We start from the raw sequence: 23,808 nt of genomic DNA on the forward strand, positions 1-23,808 counted from the left end.
AGATCTTAAAAGCGATAGTCTAAGTTCTCGAACAAAAAAATAAAAGAAACAAACAAGAAAAACAAACAAAATCACAATACAGAAACCAGAATATCAGATCAAATTCAACCATCTATGACTTCTTGCAAGTCGGATGAATACCAACTGTGACTGAATCCACCAGTGGTGTCCTTAAAAACTCATAAAAAAAACAACCCTAGTACACACAACAAACATTAAAATCAACCAGCCTTCTACAGTTAAGCACACCACTCAAAGTTCACTTGCAAAAGCGTGTACATAGTTCATGTATTGTCAGCAAATATTGAGTGTTGAAAATGCCCAAGCATGCGATTGCATTCAATAATGTTAACAGTGATCGACAAGAAGAAGAAGAAGAATAATGTTAACAACAAACTGTCACGTACAAATTGTATCAAATTATATTTACTACTGGACTTTAAAACACAGTTTTATTGCAAAAGATCTAAAAGCTACTGCCATTTTTGTTTGTTCAACACTTTCCGGGTTACAAGCTAAATGCACAATATTATGTGCTTTTCTCTATACAACTCATTACTGTACAAGTTTTCATAGTGACACCTTCACTTAAAGACCGCCTGCAGACTTGAAACTTCCTCACTTTTATAACCTTTTTTTCTTTCTAGATTTTCACTTCATAAAGACTCATTCTTTAAAACACCATCTTCTCACTCTCAGGTTTTTCATGGTCTTTAAAATAGAGAGACACATGTACTAACTTCCAACTTATAGAGCCTTCATAATTTAACAATTTCATGTGACTAAAACAGGAAAGTAACAACCAAACCGAGTTGCCAATTCACTGTTAAAGAGTCATATCTGTACAATAGGTCTAATTCTAAAATACACAGTAAAAAACAAACCCCAATACGCTTTTCTCGAAGCCTCCTAACTTACAAAATCTTTAGGACACACACTTTATAAAACACAATCATAAAACTAAAATGAAAAAAAGATGACTAAAACTGTAAAACAATCTAATAACCAAACCGACGTGCCATTTCATTCAAGTCCTACCTATTTAACAGAGATCTCATTCTAAAATCAAAACACAAAAAATAAACCTGAAAGCTATTTTCCCATTGGCAATGTCATCAGCAAAATGCCTTCAATAGTCTGAAATTCACAGATAGAAACTCAACACAGCACGCCCACCTACAAAGAAATTCAGCGCTATTTGCCCTGATTGGGTTTGAAAGCGTTATGGTTGGTGACGGGTCGACACGTCATAGGCGCAGGGGGCTGGTAGTGAGAGTGTGTAGCACTGGCCACAGCCTGCATGTACTGCGCTCGGTACGACGACTGTGCTGACTGCGATGACGCTAACTGCGACGACGCTAACTGCACTGTCGGGATGTGGCTCCGCACAGTCTGAAACTCTGTGGTTGACGTCAACACATCACGTGTACCCCCACCACCACCACCACCGCTTCCGCTACTGTACGATCCCTGCTCTCTACCACTGCTATAAGATCCCTGCTCCCTACCACCACCACCACCACCACCGTATTGCTCGCCGGGTTCACCGCGAGCGCTGTATGCACTTTGGTCCGAGTCTTGTCTGTGATACAACACCGAAGATGGAAAACTCGCCGGCCCGCGACTGCTACCTGGATCGCTACCTGCTTTAGCTGGGCTGCCAGTGGCGGCGTAATACGCTGCGGAGGCCGCAGCCAGTCTCATGGGGTGGGAGAGGGAGGAGGAGCCGGAGTGGGAGGAGTGTAGGGAGTGGATCGAGTCGCTGTCCGAGGACTGAGAGGGGGTGGAGGCCCCTGAGCGATTGCTGACAGCCGCCCCCATCAGCTGGCGCTGGTAGCTGTCGATGATGCGCTGTTTGCGCAGACGCTCGCTGTACTTGAAGAAGTCGGACGTCTCGTAGGGCTTGGTGACCTCCATGTGAGGCTTGAGGCGCGTCACCGTCACCAGGGTGCTGGTGGCGGGAGGGGGAGGGGTGGGGCTCTGGGGCTGGGGGGAGCCGCTTCCCTGCGAGTGAGATTCCATGTGCAGAACAGGCACAGGAACAGGGTAGGCCTGCTGGGGGCTGCGTGGGGGGGCCTGCTGCTGGTAGTGGTAGTGTTGCACGGGCAGCTGTTGCAGCACCCTCGGCCCGGAACTTTCCTCCCACGCCAGCCTCGCTTGCTGCTGCTGTGCTGTTTCCGTCAGACGAGGGCTGTAGCTGTCGTAGCCCCTGGCCACGCCTGACCGTGCCGTATCAGGAGGACTAGACATGGACGAGGTCGAGCGAGATTTCTCATGGTACACGGGCAGCTCCACCTTGCGATAGTCTTCTTCCGGGAAGCCGCCTGGCATGTAGGTTGACTTGATGTCCAGGTGAAGAGGGGGTGTGCCCCCTCTCCTGTCTCCCCTCCCTCCTTCTCTGTCCCGCGGCTCCACGCTGTAGCCTTGCTGCCTCTCTCTCTGCCGACGCTGCTTGCGGTCCAGGCTTCCGTACGAGCAGTCCCCGCGCTTGTACGTCCGATCCAGGCTCCCGTGCTTGGACGGCAGCTGCAGCTTCTCCTCAGGAACAGCCGCTGACCCCGCAGACGACAGATCCGTTGCCGAGGACGGAGACTTGAGCATGTCGGTACTCTCGTAGCGCGAGGTCTGCTGCAGCGTGACGTTGTACAGGTTGTTGGAGGAAGATGCCAGGCTGCTGGTGCTGAGGTCTTCGGCCAGGCTGCGTGTGCTGGCGGGGCTGAGGGAGGATGTGGGGGACATGGTGTTGCGCGAGGAGGATGACGACAGCGTGGGGTAGGCCTGGGAGCGGTACTGGGTGCGCGTGTCGTACACGCTGCTGGGCATGTAGCCGGAGCTGGTGGACAGCTGAGGGCTGTGGGGAACAAGATCGAAATAAAAATGTTAATTGATTTAATGCCTCACAATGATGTGCTTGGCAACCTTAAACAACAAAACCATAAAACAAATTACAATGTCAGTGACCTTGTACATTCTACTGGACATGAAGATTAAGGTGTAGAATGATTGAAGGCTGTTGGGGTAACCAAAATGATGACAACATCGTAGCATTGGTTATTCTGCTGGGCATTTAGGCTGAGGTGCTGGACAGCTATCAGCTGAGAAGAAAAACAAAAAGATGATGAAATTGGTGAAAACATTTCTTTTTTCCTGACAATAATTTCTGGAACAAACATTTATACATCCATTGGGAAAATCACTTGCAATGGCTTCAAAATCTTTACCACTCAAAAAACTCCCTTTTAGTTCCATTCACCAAAACCAACAATCACCACCTCAATACTGGAGATAAGAAATTTCCCTGTACCCTGAATCTCACCTGCTGTGACTAGGGCTGAGAGAAGGTGCCTGGTGTGTTGGAGAGGCCACGGGTGGAGCCTGCTGCTGCTGGTGTTGTTGATGATGCTGGTGATGATGCTGATGATGTGGGTGATGCTGGCGGTGGTGGTGAGATGGGGGGTGGGGTGGCAAGGTGGCTGACCTGTCTGTCGGCATACCCTGAACAAAGAAAATCATCATGTACGCATCAATTAGATTTTCTGTCATCTCAATTAATTTGTGACTAGTCCTTCATCAAATTATGTAGTAGACTGAATACACTGTCACATGTACTGATGAAACGTCATGCAGATAGAACTGATTTTCAAATACCTGGGTAATGTTGTTGACTGTTTCTCATAAATCCTTTGTGCAATAACCCATTCTATTCCCAGACTTGGACTGTTTTCTTTTTTTTCAAGCAAATAATCAAACCCAGAAAAAGAAGAAAGACAGTCTATTCACAATCACGAAATTCTCACACACATTTCACAACACAAAAAGACATGCACATTGTCAAATATTTTACACAAATGTAAACACATGAATAGCCTGAAAAATAAAAGAGAAAAAAAAACTCACAGCTCTACTGTCCCACCGGGCTGGAGTTGCGTCCCCTGATGGCTCTGTTGTACCGTCTGAAACAAAAACGGAAGCTCGTGGTGAACCAAAAATCCTTAAATTTATACATACACTCTCACTCATTATATGTCACAGTCTGCATGAAAGAAAAACACTTTTCTGCCTTAAAAAGAGAGCAAACTCCAAAAGCTACATGGGATATTAATCTGGCAGCATGGCAATTCTGTATTTAAAACTGCAGCATCAGGATGGCACAACATATCTCCAATAGAAGTCATGCAAAAGGACAAAAGTCCCCCCCCCCTCTACTATTTTTTTCCAAAATGCAAAATCAAGTTTAAAACAAAAATTGTACAAAATCATGCAATCTAGTGCAATCTGAGGATCTCAGGAATGGAGCTTTTAAACGTCATGCCAGAATGATAAAATGCAGCTGACCTTTACGCTTGTCCTCAGGACCACCTTTTCCGCTCAGCTTCTTCATCTCCATCAGCTTCTTCTCCGTGTCTTTCAGCTGAAAGTCAACAACACACACACATTTCAGAGTGGGTTGATGTTTCAACACTTTTGTTTATCTCTTCACTTAAACTTTCAAGCCAACTGCTCCAGTAATCTAAATGAAAGCTAAATGATTTGCAGGTGTCAGTTGGTAGAGCTATGGACTTGTGATCCCAGGGTCACAGGTTCGAATCCAGGCCGGGATGGGTCAACTTTATGTGCAGACTCAGAGACGGTATCCATGTTCCATCCCCGTGTCACCAGTGGTATCTGGCCATTTGTGCAGGTGGCTGATTACAACCAAAAACGCATACACCTGGCTGGAACGACTCTTGAAGCTGCTAGCTTTCCACTGGGAAGAGGCGACCCGAATTTTCCAGCAATACGGATAATAAAGTACATGAAATGAAAAGTGAAAATGAGTTTTACCTTGGCAGCCGCCCTGCTGTAGGAGTGACGTCGCTGCTTGCGCACATACTTGCTGGTGCTCTTGTCCTGGGCCAGTCTGTGGGCCGCCGACGTGATCTTGCTCTGCAGTTCGTACTCCAGCTCTAAGGTGCCAAGCTGATCTTCTACCTGAAAAGAGCAAAATCAAATGAGGGTCAAATAAACCATAAATGTAAGGCTTCTTTTTAAGCCTACTGTCTATATGATACTTACCGAGACAGTACTATTCTTGCACATTATCTATTATAGGCCGAAAAAATTGGACAAAACGCTGCGTGGGTACAATTATCTCCCATAACCATGCGCCACCGTGGATCCCAAGCACTGTCTGAGTGCTTCCCCCTTACAGGATGTAGGTGGCGCGTCCTCTTTCTTTATGAGCTGCAGACCCTCAAAAAGCCCATAACATATCAAGAGGGGAGGCGGGAGGGAAACTCTAATAGTACTGTCTCGGTAAGTATCATATAGACAGTAGGCTTAAAAAGAAGCCTTACAGTCAATATAACACTTACCTCGACAGTACTATTCTTGCACAGAATACCAGAGTGGTGTGAGGGTGATATGTAGAGTATTAAACTCCTTAATCAAAATCACTTAAATCCAAGGATTAAGATACCCAGGCAATTTTCGAACAGTACTACTGTAAAAGAAAATATACCCAAGAAAAATACCTTAGACTGACGTGACCATGCTGGCAACCACTGCTTTGGCAATGCCATACGACTGGTCAAGCCTGAGACTGGAAAAGTCTCGCATATAGTGGTTAATAAACGTGGCTGGAGTCTTCCAGAACGCGACCGCCATTATGCTTTGGAGCGAGGCACCCCGCACGTGCGCCAACGAGGAGCCGATAGCCCGAATCTCGTGTGCCCTGATGTCAGGGACCACATCCACTTGAGCATGAACATAAGCCTGTTTGATAAGCAAGGTCAGCCAACGAGCTAAAGTTTGTCTAGAAATATCCGATTGGTACTTCGGATTAAGCGAGACAAACAGTGACCGCTTAGAAGACCGAAAGCTACGTGTTCTATCCAGGTACACTCTAAGGGCACGTACTGGGCAGAGGAAGCGATCAGGGTCATCATGTTCAAGAGTGGGAGCCAAGGCTTGAATGACTACTGGTTTGGACAACTCCGAGGCATTCTGATTCTTGGCTCGAAAGTCTGGTAGGAAAGCCAACGTCACCTGATGTGTGGTGAACTCAATGTCAAATTCCAGGCCACTCAAAGCTTGAATACCACTGAGTCTACGGCAAGTGGCTAAAGCGATGAGGAACACAGTCTTAAAAGTCAGGAACTTGATACTAATGCCTGCCAGGGGTTCAAACTCCTTGCTACGCAGGAGTTTGAGAACCAGGAAGACATCCCACTTGGGAAATGAAACCCGAGGTTTAGACACCGCTGCATTGCTAATACCCGAAAGGACATTAGCAATGAGGGAGGAACTGATCAAGTGTTCAGGTCTGCGACCAGTAGCAGCCGCAATCGTGGAAGTGATGGCAGATTTGTATCCAAGAAGAGTCTTAGAAGAAAGACTCTTCTTTTGATACACTTCCACCAGGAAGTTGGCCAAGTCCTGTGTTGAGGGATAAAGCGGCTTTATCCCCTTGGACAAGGCGAAGGAGGCCCAAGCTCTCCAGCGTAAGTCATAGAGCTGATTAGTTGATCGCCTCTTAGCGTTCAAGGAAAACTCTACTGAACTCTTGTGCAATCCTAGTGCAAGCAGTTTGGAGCGCACAAGAGCCATGCGGTCAAGCACAGACTCTCTGGACGTGGATGAGGGAGGCCTGATCGAGGCTGGAGCAGACTTCCCCCGTCCAGATTCAGAGGTAGAGGGTCTACGTGGGTGAGACCGCGAAGATCTGGAAACCACGGAGCTGTTGGCCAGTAAGGCGCGACCAAAATCAGTCTTGGCCGTTCCTGCAGATACTTTGCCAGTACCCTCGGAATCAGAGATGTCGGGGGATAGGCGTAAGCATCGAGGAGCCTCCACGAGAGAGTGAATGCGTCCACGTGGAACGCATTCGTGTCTCGAAAGGGGCTGACGTACCTGGGAAGCCGAGCGCTGAATCGAGTTGCGAACAGATCGATCAGAGGACGGTCCCACCTTGCCCACAGACGCCGTAGAACGTTGTGAGCGATGGTCCATTCTGTGGGGAGAACCTGATCGCCCCGACTGAGAATGTCGGCCAGGGCGTTCAGTTTCCCCGGAACGAATTGGACTGACATCCGGACCTGATTGGTCTGGCACCAGAGCAGAATCTCCTCCGCTAACAGGGAGAGGGACCGAGAATTGGTGCCCCCCTGGTGGCGAAGGTAAGCTAGGCATGTGGTGTTGTCCCCGTGGACCAACACATCCTGATCCCGAATCAGGAGGCGAAACTCCAGCAGAGCCCGACGAACCGCCTCCAACTCTAGAAAGTTGATGTGTAGGAGGGACTCCTCCTGGGTCCAGACCCCCTGGGCCTCGTGCAGGTCCAGGTGGGCCCCCCAACCCCGCGTAGAAGCGTCGGTGTACAGGAAGAGAGACGGCCGTCTCGGTTGGATAGGCACCGCAGAGTTGAGCCAGATCGGGTCCAGCCATTGGACTACAGCCTCGTGAAACCAAGGCCCGATCTGGACCAACTCGGTGTAATCGAGAGGCCTGGAAGTCCGATCTGCTACTGCCCGTTGCAGGGGACGTTTGTGTAGCCTTGCAAGGGGCAGCAGCAGAGCGACAGACTCCATGGAACCCAACAGTTCCGCCAGCCGCCTGTGAGGAACAGCGCGGCAAGCCTGAATGGAGAGGATCTTTCGCCTCAGGGAGAGGATTCTGTCCGGGGAGGGAGACACAGTGTAAAGCACTGTGTCGAACGCCATCCCCAAGTAGCAAAACTGCTGGGCTGGCACGAGGTCTGACTTGTGCCACTGTATCTGGAACCCCAAAGCATGGGTCCGTTCCAGGACCTGCCGGGTGTGTTGGAGGCATTGATCGCGAGACTGGGCCAGGGTGAGCCAATCGTCCAAATATTGACGCAGACGCACACCCTGAGCTCTGACCAACGCCGCCAGCTCCTTGACCACCTTTGTAAAAATCAGCGGGGCCAAGGACAGGCCGAATGGGAGGGCCCGAAACTCGAACACTGTGCCCTCCCAAACAAACCGGAGCAGATGTCGGTACCCCGGGGCCACCAGGATGTGGAAGTAAGCATCCTGGAGGTCCACAGACGTGGCCCAATCGTTTGGCCGGATGGCCAACCGGACCGACGAAGGGGTTTCCATCTTGAACTTGCACCTGCGAAGGTACAAGTTCAAGGTGGAGAGGTCCAACACCGGCCTGAACCTGCCGTCCTTTTTGGGGACGGTGAACAGGCGGGAGTAGAACCCCGGAGAAGGCTGAGAAAGGGGGTAGACAGCCTTCTTCTCGACCAACGAGTTCACCTCGTCTTGAAGAGCCTGCCATCTGGCAGGGTCTCGAGGAGGGGGGAACGTCAAAGGTAGAGCGGACAATGGAGGTTGTGACGACAGCGGTAGAGAAAACCCCGACCCCACCACCCTCAAGATAAACTGGTTGGAGACCAGTCTGCCCCACATGTCGCGGGCCCGAAAAAGGGAACCGACGGACGAAAGAGGGGCAACTTGAGGGGGCGTCAACGTAGGGCCGGGACTCACTGAAAATTCTGCTGGCGGGCAGGCGCAGGCTTGCGACCACCCCCCTGGTGGTGCTGCTTACCCTTACCTGTCTGAGCACCCTTCTTCTTACGCTTGGGAGCACGAGAAGCCGGGGCCGCAGGGGGGAACGCGACAGGCGCCTGAGAGGAGGAAGAAGGAGGCAGTGAAACTGGCTTCTTCTTCTTCTTCTTCTGAGGCTGGGAGCTGGAGGTGACTGTAGCACTTCTCTTACTCCCCGCCGACGTCGCCGAAGCAGCGAGGCCAACCATCAGAGAATCAGTGTTCCTCTGGCGTGTGGACTCCACCACAGAACGGACAGTGCCCGGATGAAAAAGGGAAGAAGGCTGAGGAAACGTGTTCCTCAGACTCTTCCTCATATCCGGAGGCACTAAAGAAGTAGCCAGAAAATGATCACGGAACAGGGCCAACAAGTGGACCCGTGTTCCAATGGCCAATTCTGCCGCAGTCGTCACGCACGATCGCACGGCATGCAAAGCCCGATCCACTCGAACCGTGTCAAGGACCCGAGTGGAATCGGACTCTGCCCGATCGGGAGGGTCCAACAGTGTGGACAGCGTGCTCATCCATGTCAAGGCCTGTGATTGGGCCTCGACAATGGAAGAAACGGTGGCCTCAAGATTGTGGAACGAAGCAGAGCTCAGTTCCACCTTCTTGACCGAAGGCACCTCCCCAACGAACACATCACCGTCAGCCCCACCCTGAACACTCGAAGTCTGGAAAGGGAGAGTTCGAGAGTCAAAGGGAAAAGGGAGGGACGAAACAGATTGGACACGAGGAAACAGTGGAGGTGCGCCTCCCGAAGGAAAGCACGGCACTGAATCCGCGTCCTCCCGAGGAACATAGGTCGCGTTCGCACGTGAATCTGTACTCCTCAGGCGATGTGCTGCCGCTTCCACCGTGGCACTAAGACTAGGGTGGAACGCGAATTGCTGGCGGCCGGATCGTTCATAAAACGAGCCGCCGGCAGACGCGGCGTGTGCCTCCCGCGCCCGGGCCGAAGCGGACTCCAAGGACGAGAGGGCGTCGGAGGGAAGGACGTCCTGAAACTGTTCAAACGTCCTTCTAGCTGTGCGAGGGAGAGCCTCCTGCCTCTCGTCCTCAGACTCCACGTCCTGTGTGTCAACCGAAGGGTTGGGAACACTAGACGACAGACGCTTAAGAGAGGCATCCGTGGCGTCAAGACGCCGCGTGATGTCTGTCATGTACTGTTGGAAAGTACGAAGCATAGCTTCGGAAGTTCCATCAGAAACCGGCAAGGGTAGAGGATCAGTGTTAACCTCAGGGCGACCCTGATCCTCCTCCCCATCGTCCTCTGACTCACTCTCCTCTTCACTTCCCGACAACTCCTCAACAGCAGGAGTGTAGGAAGCTTGAGGGGGAGGAGCCGAAAGTGATGAAGTAGACTGTGACGAAACGCCCACTGAAGCAAGAGGCCGCGAAGACCCCTGCCCCAAAGACGAAACGTCTCCAGCAGCCGAAGGGAGAGAACAACAAAAACCCTGCGACTGTTGGGTCAGTCCAGCCAACGAACCCCCGCCATTTATAGACTGAACAGGGACCCATCGGGTCTGATCAGAAAAGAAATGGTCCGGTCCGGTCGGGGGTGCCGATCCGGTCCGGTCGGGTGGTCCGGTGTTCCGGTGGTCCGGTCCGGTCCGGTCGAGTGGTCCGGTGTTCCGGTGGTCCGGTCCGGTCCGGTGGTCCGGTCCGGTCCCGTACCATCCGGAGGTCCCGTTCGGCACAGAACCATCCGTACCCACAAAAGTGTTCGGGTGGTTCGGTCCGGACGTGGAAACACCGTACCATCCGGACCCGTAGGTCCGGTGGTCCGGTGTGTTCCGGTTCGGTGCCAGACCACCCGGACCAACAGAGGTGGTCGGGTGGTCCGGTCCCGACCGGACCACTGGTCCCGTACCGTACCATCCGGACCCGTAGGTCCGGTGGTCCGGTGTGTTCCGGTTCGGTGCCAGACCACCCGGACCAACAGAGGTGGTCGGGTGGTCCGGTCCCGACCGGACCACTGGTCCCGTACCGTACCATCCGGACCCGTAGGTCCGGGGGTCCGGCAAGGGCCAGAGGTACTGTCCCGCACCGGACCCTAAGGTCCGGTACGGTCCCGTACCATGGGTCCCGTCCGGACCAAACCCGGAGGTCAAGTCCAGTCGGGACCCGTGGGTCCGGTTCGATCCCGACCCGTAAGCCTGGACCGTTCCGGACCCTTGGTCCGGACCATCCGTCACCCGAACACCAGACGCTAAGGAATGGCGTGGGGTCAAGACGGTCCGGTCGGAGGTGTCGGTTTGAGCAACAGAAACAATGTTCCCGTCGCCCTGACCATTCGACAGAAGTACCACGTTCTGTCGAACACCTCCACGTCCAGTAACTAGTCGGCCGGAGCGTTTCATAGAGGGACAGCCACCAGTCACACGGACGTCAGAGGGAACCGTAGTAGCAGTGGTCGTAGGCACGATGCCTGAAACCCCTGCCCCCACAGGACCGCCCTGAACGGGGTCAATTCGCATCCCAACCCCAGCGGGGAGGGAATTCATAGACCCCGTCATCTCCTCCGATCTCCCCCCCCATGAGTCCGAGACTACTGTCGAAACAGCAGTAGACGACCCAGCGAGGGAGTTCAGAGGAGGACCCGTGTCCCTCCTGGCTTCCACAGCGGTGGAAACCGAGGAGGGCACAGGAGAGGCACCGGAAAAGAAAGAAGTCGAAACCTGAGTCTCTCCCGTAGCCCCTAGATCAGATTCACCAACCCCCAAAGAGGGTAGGGAATCGACCCGCCCCCGGATTCGAGCCAGGGAGGAGAAGGAAACCTTCCCCCCAGGCTTGAAACCGGGAGGAGCTGAAGCCTGAGACTGAGGGCCGGACAACGGCGTCGAAGGGGGGGAAGCGTGTTCCACGGAAGGAGAAGGAGAAAGACGCTTTTTCTTTCCCCTCGACCTTCCCCGAACCCTCGACGGCGCAGCCCCGCCCGAAGTCCCAGGTTCAAGCCCAGCCTGTTTGAGCAAGCTCGCATTGAGCTTGCTCAAACAGGCTTTCTCCGCCCTCCCTCGCCGCAAACGCAAAGCGTTTGGGGAGGGAGAGTCGGAGCGCCGAAAGGTCCCCCTGTCCGTGCGCAAAACATGACGCTGTGCGCCCGGAGAAGGGTTGCCCCCGGCAGACTCTGGTTCCGTAGAACCAGAGCCCAAAACAAGACGAGACATCCTACCTCGCCCTGTACGTACCCTTAAAAAATCGAGAATTAACAAAATTCAAAGAAAATTAGGTCAATACTCAAGTGAATGAGGCGAAACGAGAAGCAGACGACCGGTCACCACGAAGTAGGACGGTAGGCACGCCGAGTCCGCCACACAACAACGGAGGCACAAGTTGGAAGAAAAACAACGTAGCCTCAAGCCAGAAGTGGAATAACACACAAAAATCCAACAGGTGGTAATCCACACAGAAAAGAAGACTCTAGAATCCAAAATAATCCGGGAGCGCAGCAGAAACACAGCCTACTGTCACGCGCGAAAAAAGAAAGAGGACGCGCCACCTACATCCTGTAAGGGGGAAGCACTCAGACAGTGCTTGGGATCCACGGTGGCGCATGGTTATGGGAGATAATTGTACCCACGCAGCGTTTTGTCCAATTTTTTCGGCCTATAATAGATAATGTGCAAGAATAGTACTGTCGAGGTAAGTGTTATATTGACTCTTCAAGACTGGTGGCGGAGGAGGAAGGGGTAGAGGCGTTAATTCTTGTCCGTATGCGTGTAAAAAGTCTGGTTATAAAAAGTTCAAATCTTCATTCAGAATGACAATGCATAATTATCAAGTGTCAGGATAGGGTCACAGTGTTATTATTCATCCATTGGCTTTAACAAAATTTGCGTTGTACGAAAAGAAAGAAAGAAAGAAAGAAAGAAAGAAAATAGAAGAAGGAAAATGCATGTACACACCCCATCCTTTGTGCCCACAGTTTTGGGAGAGATGGCAAACGACGTCCCCACTCGTCGTCTAAAAGTGGGTACCCTCTCCCCGGGCTCAAGCGGCATTTCTTTTGGCATATGTCCCGTCAGCTCCTGAAAGATTTACAATTCATGGCTATCAAGCAGTTATTCTTTGTCACAGCTAGCATGGTCCTTGAACACCCCCCCCCCACCCACCCTCTCCCCTACATGTGTTTATCATTAATTTTCCTCAACCTAAATGTGGAAAAAATGCTTATATGTGAGCATACTTTTCTTTTTTCTTTCTTTCGTATATGACAGAACATATCTGACTCATAACAGCACATAGACCTGTGCTAACCATACCCCTTCTTGGAAGCAGAGAAGTTTGAGTTCTTCCTGTTTCTTGCCTATAAAGATAAAGACCATGAATATAAGATGCTTACTGATATTGATAAGCAAGTAGAATGTTCCCACTATCTAAGACAGGTAAGAGTACAGATGTAAATAATGATCAGGGCTGGGCCTGGTAGCTAAGTTGGTAGAGCACAAAACTATGCATCTTCACAAAAAAACAAAAAAAAACAAAAAAGTTTTGTATGGTTGATGTTATTTGATGTTGCTGTCTGATGTTGATGTCGTGTACCAAAAAGAATTAAAAACGTGTAATAAAAATTTTAAAAAAATTAAAAAATAAAAAAGTTGGTAGAGCACTGGACTTGCGATCCTTGGGGCAAGGGGTTCGAATCCAGAACAGGATGGACATGGCTCAAATTTATGTGGAGACTTAAAGACAGTATCCATGTCCCAAGCTGACGTCAACAAAGCAGCATCTAAAAGACCTTGGTCATTCTGCCAGACAATGAAATGCAAGTGGCTGATTAAACCTGATCACGCACACACATAGGTAGCGCAACTCTTGTTGCTGCTGGCTTTCCACTGGGAGGAAGCGACCAAACTTCTCAGCAGAGGGACAATGAAGTAAAGAAATGGGAGCACAAAAACCTATGACCAGCTTACAGCTAGCTTTCCACTGGGAGGGAGCAACCTAACTTCTCAGCAGTGGGACAATTAAGTAAAGAAAATTAAATGGAAGCACAAAAATCAGTGGCCAATTAACTTACCCCTTCCTGGTAGCAGAGAAGTTTGAGTTCTTCCAGTTTCTTGCGCAAGGTCTCCTCCAGGGCTTCCTTCCTGGCTTTGAGCGCCTGGAACATCTCTCGCTCTGCTTTCTGAGCCTCAATGTTCTCTGTGTTTACTGCACAAAAAGCAATGAAATCATGTCAAATTTGGCACACAAAATAGTGTAAAAATGCATGGATTCTAAGGCTAAAGCTGGCGTTCCCTTTTGTACAGATATGAAAACTTCTGCTGGAAGCAAAAAAACAAAACTGAACATGTCAAAGAGAGTAGGCGATTCCATTTGTATAGACAAGGAACCATCATATGATAAGGTAAGCCTATTTGAGCAGATAAGGGGATAATTGATACAGTACTGAATAAATCAAACTGTGGCTTATTTAGGCCATAACATTTAAATTTGCTGTTACCTTTCACTTGTTTCGCATTTTACCACACAGTTCTCAACAAGAATCAAAACTAAACGCTTGATGCTGTTTTTCAACTTGTAAATAATACCCATGCCGACCTGCCATCATCCTTTAAACCCAACAACATGCTGCACACAGAAAAAGAAACACACAGACAGACAGACAGACACAGACACACACACACTCACACAAACACCATGGTGACTCACATTCGAACCTGGACCCAGACAAACTTGGCAGGGAGTGGGAGCTGGGACTGCGACTCAGATCGTGAGGCCCCAGCGATGACGAACTGCGACAGAGGTCTTGTGCGATCTCGCTCATGCTGCGTGCAGACATCAGTGTGCCCTGCAAACGCAAAAACTGAACACTGGAATTTACACATCAGACTGTTGAAATCTGCGATCTCATTCATGCTGTGTTAATGAGGCTATCATATTGCCTAGTGAACATAAAACCTGAAAGCTGCACTTTGCACTGGAGACCTGCGATAACTCCCTGAAAGCTTTCAAGTATAAAGCGCTTTCCGTACAAATTATGAAATCTGCACAGTAAGTTGGCTTGGTCTATGAACTTTGAATAATAGAAGATATTCTTCTGTTTATCTTAGTTCCGTGTATGATATATGCAACAATTTAAAAGAACAAGAAGAGCAAACGCTCGATCGAGTCACTTTCGCAGTTCTGAATATTATATGAGGCATCAGATGGACAGGAAGAAATTGCTATTCACAACACAATGAATCACGTTCACATAAAATTTGAGCCCGGTCACTTTTATAGTTTCCGAGAAAAGCCCAACGTTAAGTTGTGTGTTGCCGAACAGAAAAGGCTAGTTATCTCCCTTGTTTTTCTGATAACGTTCGTAAAAGGCTACAGATGTAAATACTTTGATGTAAAGAATAATCCTACAAAGTTTCAATCACATCCGATGAACTTTGTCAAAGATATAAAATGTCTAATTTTTCCTTTGACGCTGACCTGTGACCTTGAAAAAGGTCAAAGGTCAACGAAACCATCGTTAAAGTGTAGAGGTCATTGGAGGTCACGACTAAACAAAATATGAGCCCGATCGCTTTGATAGTTTCCGAGAAAAGTCCAACGTTAAGGTGGTGTCTACGGACGGCCGGCCGGCCGGACAGACTAACACTGACCGATTACATAGAGTCACTTTTTCTCAAGTGACTCAAAAACCCTGCACCGTAAGCTTCTTGTGTTTCGCTTGTCTGCCTTTAATTTTATTTTACATTTTTGCACGAGGCTCTGTGCAGTGGAATCCTATGTTCATGACCCCGTATTTAAGACTTCCCCCTCTGTAAGACCTTGATTTTTCAGATTTTCTGTTCATAACCTCTGTAAATGTAGCCCTATTTTAAAAGTCCCTACTTGTTAAGACCTGCTTTCCCCAGTTTTGTTGAGGTGTTAAAAGGGGGGGTCCACTGTATTCATTTTGTTTTTCAGAAACTCAAACATTGTTTTCCTGGATTTTCTTTTCTTTATTTGGTGTTTAACGTCGTTTTCAACCACGAAGGTTATATCGCGACGGGGAAAGGGGGGAGATGGGATAGAGCCACTTGTTAATTGTTTCTTGTTCACAAAAGCACTAATCAAAAATTTGCTCCAGGGGCTTGCAACGTACATGTAGTACAATATATTACCTTACTGGGAGAATGCAAGTTTCCAGTACAAAGGACTTAACATTTCTTACATACTGCTTGACTAAAATATTTACAAAAATTGACTATTATATTCTATACAAGAAACACTTAACAAGGGTAAAAGGAGAAACAGAATCCGTTAGTCGCCTCTTACAACATGCTGGGGAGCATCGGGTAAATTCTTCCCCCTAACCCGCGGGGGGTGTTTTCCTGGATCGATTGTGTTAGCTTTGCACAATCACACATATAACAACACTATGACCAAAATTCATGACAGCCCACATTGCTCCGTTTCCTGTTTACTCCTAAACGCATTCATGCATGTAACTGCAAGCAAACTATATAACCGCTTGCCTTATTCTGACGTTTCCTCTTAACTCTTTGACACGTGCACATTTGTATTTGCATACATACACAACTACAAGCATAAACTTGCGACCGCTTACCTTGCTCTGTTTCCTCTCCAGGTAAAACTGGTGTTGCGCGACAGCCATGGACCAGATGCATTTGGTCAGATGCTGACTGGAAGCCAGCCATGCGTGAACGTTCACACTGCTGGCGCCAAATGTTCGCCGACTCACAGACACTCTGGTAAAAACACAAAGCTCTACAGTTTTTGGAAGCTGTTTCTGAAGTGGGTTGATGGTAGGGGGAAAAACAGGTGTTTATATGTTTGATACACTTACAGGAAGTCTTAGATGGACTAACGGTACTAAAAATTAATTGATTCCTAAATGTCTGAGGGATGTACATGTACTGACTGTGTGTGTGGTGTGTGTGTGTGTGTGTGTGTGTGTGTGTGTGTGTGTGTGTGTGTGTGTATGTGTGTACATGAGTGTGTTTTTGAGAGAGAGAGGGAGAGAGAGAAAGAGAACTACAATGTGTGAGCCAGAAAAGGCTTAAGCGTTACAATACAGTAATGTGTTAGAAGTATGTAAACGAATACTGCAAGGTAAGTTACAAGTAGCAGAAAGAAGACAACAGAGAAAGCGCACTAATGCACCCTTTTGAAACTTTTAACTGACCAGTGAATTGAAAACAAAGTCAAAGTCTTTCATTCCACATGAAAGCCTCACACACATCCTCCTGGGAATGATCATGCCTGCTCTGACAATGTGTGTGTGTTTGTGTGTGCGCTCGCGCGTGCATGTGTGTATGTGTGTGTGTGTGTGTTTATGTGTGTGCATGTGTGTGTGTGTGTGTGTGTGTGTGTGTGTATGTGTGTGTGTGTGTGTGTGTATGTGTGTGTGTGTGTGTGTGTGTTTATGTGTGTAAATGAGACAATGTACATTCCTGAGATTCTTCAAATAACAGTTGTGTCATACCATTTTAGCATTTATCTCATCTGCTAACACTAAAGGCAGTTTTGGTTTTGCTTTATCAGTGTCATTGTTTTGAAAGGACACAGTTTCATGGGCTTCGTCTTTTCACAGTATATTTTCTAAGGCACTTAATGCTCTCTTCTTCACACTAACATCAAAGTCCTGATTTAAAACAGAACAGTTCCATAATGAAGAAGTCTTACTGAGAATTCACAGAACGAGAGAAAAAAAAGCTAGGAAAGAGAGAATTCTATGAAGCTGTGAGCCTAGTATGTACGTACAGCCAAGTAGCAAGATTCTAAGGAAGCCAAACACTGATCTACTTTTTAGTCATTTAGTCAAAATTCAGAAACTGTTATGATCCTCAAAAACTACCACTTGGATCTACTTTTGAAAATTCCTTGAGAATAACTATGATGGAGGAGATTGAACATAATGAGAACAATTTAACATTTTATCTGACATGTATTTCTCACATCAACCTCATTAGACAAACATGTAAACACACCAAAATGGTGGTTTTTTTCTTTTTGAAAATGTTTCTGAATTAAAGGCTCCAGATTTTCTAAGTCAAATAAACAGGAAAACTCTCTGTTTCTGTTGCTAGGCTTTATAAAACAAAAGTTTCACAGAGCTGGACAGAATGCTTTTTGCAAGAAAGTTACAACACAAGTTACAACATCACAGTTATCATGCTTGTTCATTCACAGAAACAAAAGTGAACAGTGGAAAGTGACAGCAACACAACACGCAACATGCCATTGACAAATTCACACATGCACAACATTACACAAAGAACTCTCTTCTGCTCTAGGGAAAACCGTGTACATTCTTAGGATTTACGCAATGTTAGTTTTCCAAGCTGTTGTTAGTTTTTAGCACCACCTGTGAGAGGCAAGCTGTGATAATTAATTGCACTGATTACTGTCAGAAGCCTAGTCTGCTGCGTGAGACAGGTTTTGACCTGTTGCTACAGGGAAATATTGCACAAAAGGATACTGAATATATGTATGTCAGCCTTTCTGAGAAATGAATCTGAAGCTTGAGGGATAGAGAAAGGCTAGGATGGACAAGTATGTTATGAAGTGCAGTGGTGATTCATGATTCAAAATACATGTATCTTTAAAGAATTAAACATAAGTGGGTTGAGATTTGACGAAATCAAGCTCTTTAAAGCTTATTACACAATTCAAAGAATGAATGATAAAAATGAATGGGGAAAGAGTGCTAAAACCAATCAAACGATGAAAATGTAGACATCTATGACATAATGACACACTCTGACATACACTTTACAATATACAGCTAAAAACAAAAAGGTAACAAGAAGGGCAAAGCCCATACGACTCACATGCTTGACCTTGACCTTTACATGACCTTGACCTTCAGGGTCAAGGTCAAATAACTAAACCTAGCAATGACATCATACACTAAGAACTGCTTTACACATTTTTCCTACCAAAATACATGTGACCTTGACCCATCCAAGGTCATGCAACACAAAGCTGTTAATTCAAGACATAGGAAGTACAATGGTGCTTATTGGCTCTTTCTACCATGAGATATGGTCACTTTTAGTGGTTCACTACCTTATTTTGGTCACATTTCATAAGGGTCAAAGTGACCTTGACCTTGATCATATGTGACCAAATGTGTCTCATGATGAAAGCATAACATGTGCCCCACATAATTTTTAAGTTTGAAACAGTTATCTTCCATAGTTCAGGGTCAAGGTCACTTCAAAATATGTATACAATCCAACTTTGAAGAGCTCCTGTGACCTTGACCTTAAAGCAAGGTAAACCAAACTGGTATCAAAAGATGGGGCTTACTTTGCCCTATATATCATATATAGGTGAGGTATTCAATCTCAAAAACTTCAGAGAAAATGTGAAAAATGTGAAAAATAGCTGTTTTTTAGACAACATTTATGGCCCCTGCGACCTTGACCTTGAAGCAAGGTCAAGATGCTATGTATGTTTTTTGGGGCCTTGTCATCATACACCATCTTGCCAAATTTGGTACTGATAGACTGAATAGTGTCCAAGAAATATCCAACGTTAAAGTTTTCCGGACGGACGGACGGACGACTCGGGTGAGTACATAGACTCACTTTTGCTTCGCATGTGAGTCAAAAATGAACACAAAATCTGGACACATGGATGAGAAACGATGCGAGTCGTGACAGCTATAACATTTTTTTTTCTAATTTGTTGCTGTGAAAATGAAACTAGATGTACCGGAACCCTAATGAAAAGACAGATAATGGTGCTAAAGCCAGGACACCCCTCCATCTTGAGAAAAAAGCCAGGAATTTAGCAAAATAAAATCAAGCTTTAAACTTGTGTTCTTTTCTGTAATGAATCATAGTGTGTACTTTACAGTTCCACCTGCCACATGAGCAACCACACACCCACAGCTGTGAAGAAAATCAAAACTGGATCTACGTACTAGTAAAGAAAAAAAAAGTGAAAATAACCATTTAATACTGCTTTGCAACAGGAAAGTTTCTTGCCAAAGGTGTTACATTCAGATGAAGCCTTCACTACTTCTAACTTTTCATGTAAGCCATGTTCTCATGATGGTTGCTTGTAGCATGCTGGTTCCACTGTGCACATAACAAACTTCATTTGGGGATGGAATTTGCATGCCAAAAAGTTTGCCAGAATCGCTTATCTCTTCAGACGCAGATCCTCAAGCTTTGCTCAATACAGTGAAACTAATTCAATGATTAGTTTTGATTTTTTTGGTCCAGTTTTGATTTTCTTGTTTTAAGATCAGACTCCCTCCCTTTTAAGAGTAGACCCTGTTTTTGCAGATTTTATGTTCATAACCTCTAGTAATGTACTCCCATTTTATATTAATGTACTCCCATTTTATATTAATGTACTCCCATTTTATATTAATGTACTCCCATTTTATATTAATGCACTCCCATTTATATTAATGCACTCCCATTTTATAGTAATGAACTCCCATTTTATATGAATGTACTCCCATTTTAAGACTCCCTCCTTTTTAAGACCTGATTGTCTCAGATTTGTTGAGGTCTTAAAAGGGGGGTCCCACTGTACTGCATAACCCCAACCAGAGGTTCGCCCGAACCAGTAGGAAGCAAGCTGTTTCCACAGACACAGGCAAAAACCCAACTTTATTCTTTAATTAAACAGAAAGGTAGCATGGAATAGGGCATGTGGCAGTGGTGGTGAATGGGTCTCAAGAACAGCTTGTTTCTTTTTCTTTCTTTCCCCCATCTTTGTTACCACCATAACTTTGAACCCAAACTCCACTAATGATTGACTTCATCGATTCAAACATTTTTCGCAATTTTGTTTCCCAAGATGAAAAGGTGTCCAGCCTTTGAGAAGATGACACAAAAGAGAGACAAGTGAGGCTCTCAGACCTGACTGGGAAATGTGAGAAAGGCTGGCTGGTCAGACGAACGATTGACCGGTGCCTTGCTACGTGAAGTACTTACTGAGTGGTCGGATCTGTGATCGCATCAGAGAGGTCGTCAAAATGCTCAAGGGGCTCGCGAATGGCATCTTCGTACAGGTTGAAACTGCTCAGAGTGTGCACGATACTAGAACGGGACAGCAGACCAAACGGCTAAGTCACTAGGGAAGAAAGGGGCAATGGGATGGGTGGTGGGGGTGGTGGAGGTAGAGTTGGGAGTGAAAGGGGGAAGTGAAATTTTGTGCTAGGATAGTTTCTTGCACAAACACATTCACAGGATTTGTGTAAAGTGTCAGTGAATCCTGCTTTGGGAAACCACCCCCAAATTCGCATGTGCCTGATCTGATGCAGATCCAACTGACTGAGAATGGACACTCAGGCAATCTATTTAAAAAAAAAAAGAGAATAAAAAAAGAGAAAAAAAGAAAAGAAAAAAAAAAGTAAATGAAGATCAAACTGGGACGAAAAAAATAAAATAAAGGTGAAAGTCTTTGACCTTCTAGCCACTCTAAATTCTAATGGCAGACCTTTACACAATGCAATCATTTATATTTACTGTTGTTCAAATAATGAAGGGATTTTGGGCTTATTTTCGAATTGCGTATCTTACAAATTTCTCCTTTTTCTCACATGGAAACAGTTCTTTTTATCCTTACATGTAGTAAGGCAAAATAAGCATCACAGCAATGGTTAAGGGTGGTTGCACATTGCAGGTTTCACTGTACTGTACAGTCATATTAATTATGCCTAGCAAAAATATTACCTCATCTGCTAGCACAGAACTAATCTCCATCTTCTTTCTTACATATTCTTGTGCCTTTAAAGTACAAATATTTTCCCAGTGACTTTCCCCCTAGTTGTCTACATTCGTTCGCCCTTTCTACACATGCTAAAGATTTAGTTTTTTATACTCTCACGGCATTCATTCTGAGAACAAACACATACACTCTCTTGCTTTTTCTCTTTAGTTTACAGGGACAGATTGTAAGACTAGGCGTGAGCCTAACATCTCCATCCTTGAGTAATAAAGTTCGTTCGTTGGTTCTCTATTGAACCTACATTTTGTGCATGACTTTGCAAATGAAACAAGACCATGTCTGCTTCTGCATACACAATTTTCACGGAACTACACATTTTTTTTTTTTATAAACCTACCAAAGCTTATAATTCAAAGTCTCCACATGACCATTTACTTTTGTTTTTTAAACATTTATTTGTCACCGTTAGAATCCACTATTCTAAAACTTAATTTCTAAAAAGTGTTCTGCTATAGTGCCCGCACTCAGTGTGTTGTCCATAAATTCTGCCCCCCCCCCCCCCCCCCCCAGACTATTAGTGCACTGGTGATAGCATCAATGTCACCAAAACACCACTGCTTTTTTCACTCAAAATAGACCCATTGTGCAAAATAAAAAGTCATATACAATGTAGTCACAGAAGCTGTAGTTTGAAGCCATGCCATAACTGACCAAAAATTGAAGTGAATGAAAAAAAATAAAGCTATGCCAGCCAAAAAAAGGTTCTCTTAGCACGTTAAATGAACAGGGGAAGTTACTCATGAAAAGCTCAACAGTAGAAGCTGCTATAAAGGGGGAAATAAATTCAAAGCTTGAAGCTCCTAACTAAGCAAGCTGAAATAAAAATCCCAGAACAAAATTGAAACGGTCTTTTTTAAAAAAAATTTTTTTTTTAAAGAACATCATAAATGAAAACGAACAATGAAGTCTGAAACGAAGATGAATTCAGGTAGGGGAATGAATTTGAGAGGAGGGGGGAGAGAGGTGAGATGGGGGTTATAGGGTTGAATAAGTATTAAATGGAAAACCAATCAGGGGAGCGGAAGGCGATATAAAAAAAAATTGTCAGAAGTGAGGAGACTGAAGTTGTTAAATACATTAAAACTTATGTTTGATGAGAGATGATCTCATTAAATCTTTCTGAATAAAGCGGGTTTTCATTCCTCCGAAAACGGCGTATGGCTGCCTAAATGGCGGGGTAAAAAACGGTCATACACGTAAAATTCCACTCGTGCAAAAAACACGAGTGTACGTGGGAGTTTTAGCCCACGAACGCAGAAGAAGAAGAAGCGGGTTTTCGAATCATGACCTTCTTCTCTTCTTCTTCTGCGTTCGTGGGATGAAACTCCCACGTACACTCGTGTTTTTTGCACGAGTGGAATTTTACGTGTATGACCGTTTTTTACCCCCGCCATTTAGGCAGCCATACGCCGTTTTCGGAGGAAGCATGCTGGGTATTTTCGTGTTTCTATAACCCACCGAACTCTGACATGGATTACAGGATCTTTTTCGTGCGCACTTGGTCTTGTGCTTGCGTGTACACACGGGGGTGTTCGGACACCGAGGAGGCTCTGAGAAATAAATCTCTCACCGAACGTGGGGACGAACTCACGCTGACAGCGGCCAACTGGATACAAATCCAGCGCGCTACCGACTGAGCTACATCCCCGCCCGAATCATGACCAAAAAAAGGCACAACTAATTTTGCACAAGTAAGCATATTCAAGCGTTGCTTCACATTTTCAGCCAATGTAATATAAACAAAATTAAAAAAACTGTGGATGAAATAAAAAGTATCCGAGCATTCGCACAATGAATTTGAAAGATGAACACAATGACACTAGCTAACAGTGTTGTTGTTATACCTTTCCATACTACCCTCACTTAATGCCCAGACAGCATGAAGTAGAGCACAAAATTGATTAATTATAATGGAATGCATAATTGGCATCATGAAAAACAGATTAACCCAAAGCATAAAAGTGTCATAAAGATACACAGTTATAATATAAATACAGCTTTTTCTTTCTGTAAGAATAAAGTTGATGAAAAATATATCAAAGGGAACACAGATTAATAAAGGACAATACTGCTGTATTTCTTGCCTTGGTTTTGAAAGAAATGGCTAGTGCAAAGTTTCTACTCTATTAAGCCAGTACCCAAAAGGAAATTTAGAAAAGACTGTAAGAGCTGACATTTGGCAGGAGAAATTCATTAGGAATAATATTCCCTACTGCTTATAAAAAAGTAGTAAAAAAAACAGAAAAAAACCCAGAAAAAAACAGGTATTCATCCATCCCCTCCACCCCTTACAAATAAAAGGTTTTATTTAAACTCCAAGCGACACTTTTCTTATGTCAAAGTTGTGATACTATACGCCACTTCGGCACTTGTATTGATCAACAACAACAACAAAAAATGAGAAACAAGTCGCGTAAGGCGAAAATACAATATTTAGTCAAGTAACTGTCGAACTCACAGAATGAAACTGAACGCAACGCAACGCAGCAAGACCGTATACTCGTAGCATCGTCACTCCACCGCCCGTGGCAAAGGCAGTGCACGTGGAATT

General features: G+C 46.0%; 1 protein-coding gene across 1 annotated transcript in view; it reads right to left on the reverse strand.

Moving 5' to 3' along the window:
* Positions 1-258: 258 nt before the first annotated feature.
* LOC138964399 (FERM domain-containing protein 4A-like) overlaps positions 259-23,808 on the reverse strand; it is a 48,617-nt gene continuing 25,067 nt past the window's right edge. Inside the window, exons 12-21 of the mRNA XM_070336341.1 lie at positions 20,462-20,566; positions 16,108-16,249; positions 14,214-14,352; positions 13,579-13,712; positions 12,464-12,586; positions 4,825-4,971; positions 4,336-4,411; positions 3,898-3,953; positions 3,317-3,495; positions 259-2,851 (exon numbers count right to left, since the gene is read on the reverse strand). Of these exons, the coding sequence (XP_070192442.1) occupies positions 1,195-2,851; positions 3,317-3,495; positions 3,898-3,953; positions 4,336-4,411; positions 4,825-4,971; positions 12,464-12,586; positions 13,579-13,712; positions 14,214-14,352; positions 16,108-16,249; positions 20,462-20,566 (2,758 nt within the window). The 3' untranslated portion in view covers positions 259-1,194. The remainder of the gene's footprint in view (positions 2,852-3,316; positions 3,496-3,897; positions 3,954-4,335; positions 4,412-4,824; positions 4,972-12,463; positions 12,587-13,578; positions 13,713-14,213; positions 14,353-16,107; positions 16,250-20,461; positions 20,567-23,808) is intronic.

Source organism: Littorina saxatilis, linkage group LG4 (assembly GCF_037325665.1).
Source record: "Littorina saxatilis isolate snail1 linkage group LG4, US_GU_Lsax_2.0, whole genome shotgun sequence".
NCBI classification, from domain to species: Eukaryota; Metazoa; Mollusca; class Gastropoda; order Littorinimorpha; family Littorinidae; genus Littorina; species Littorina saxatilis.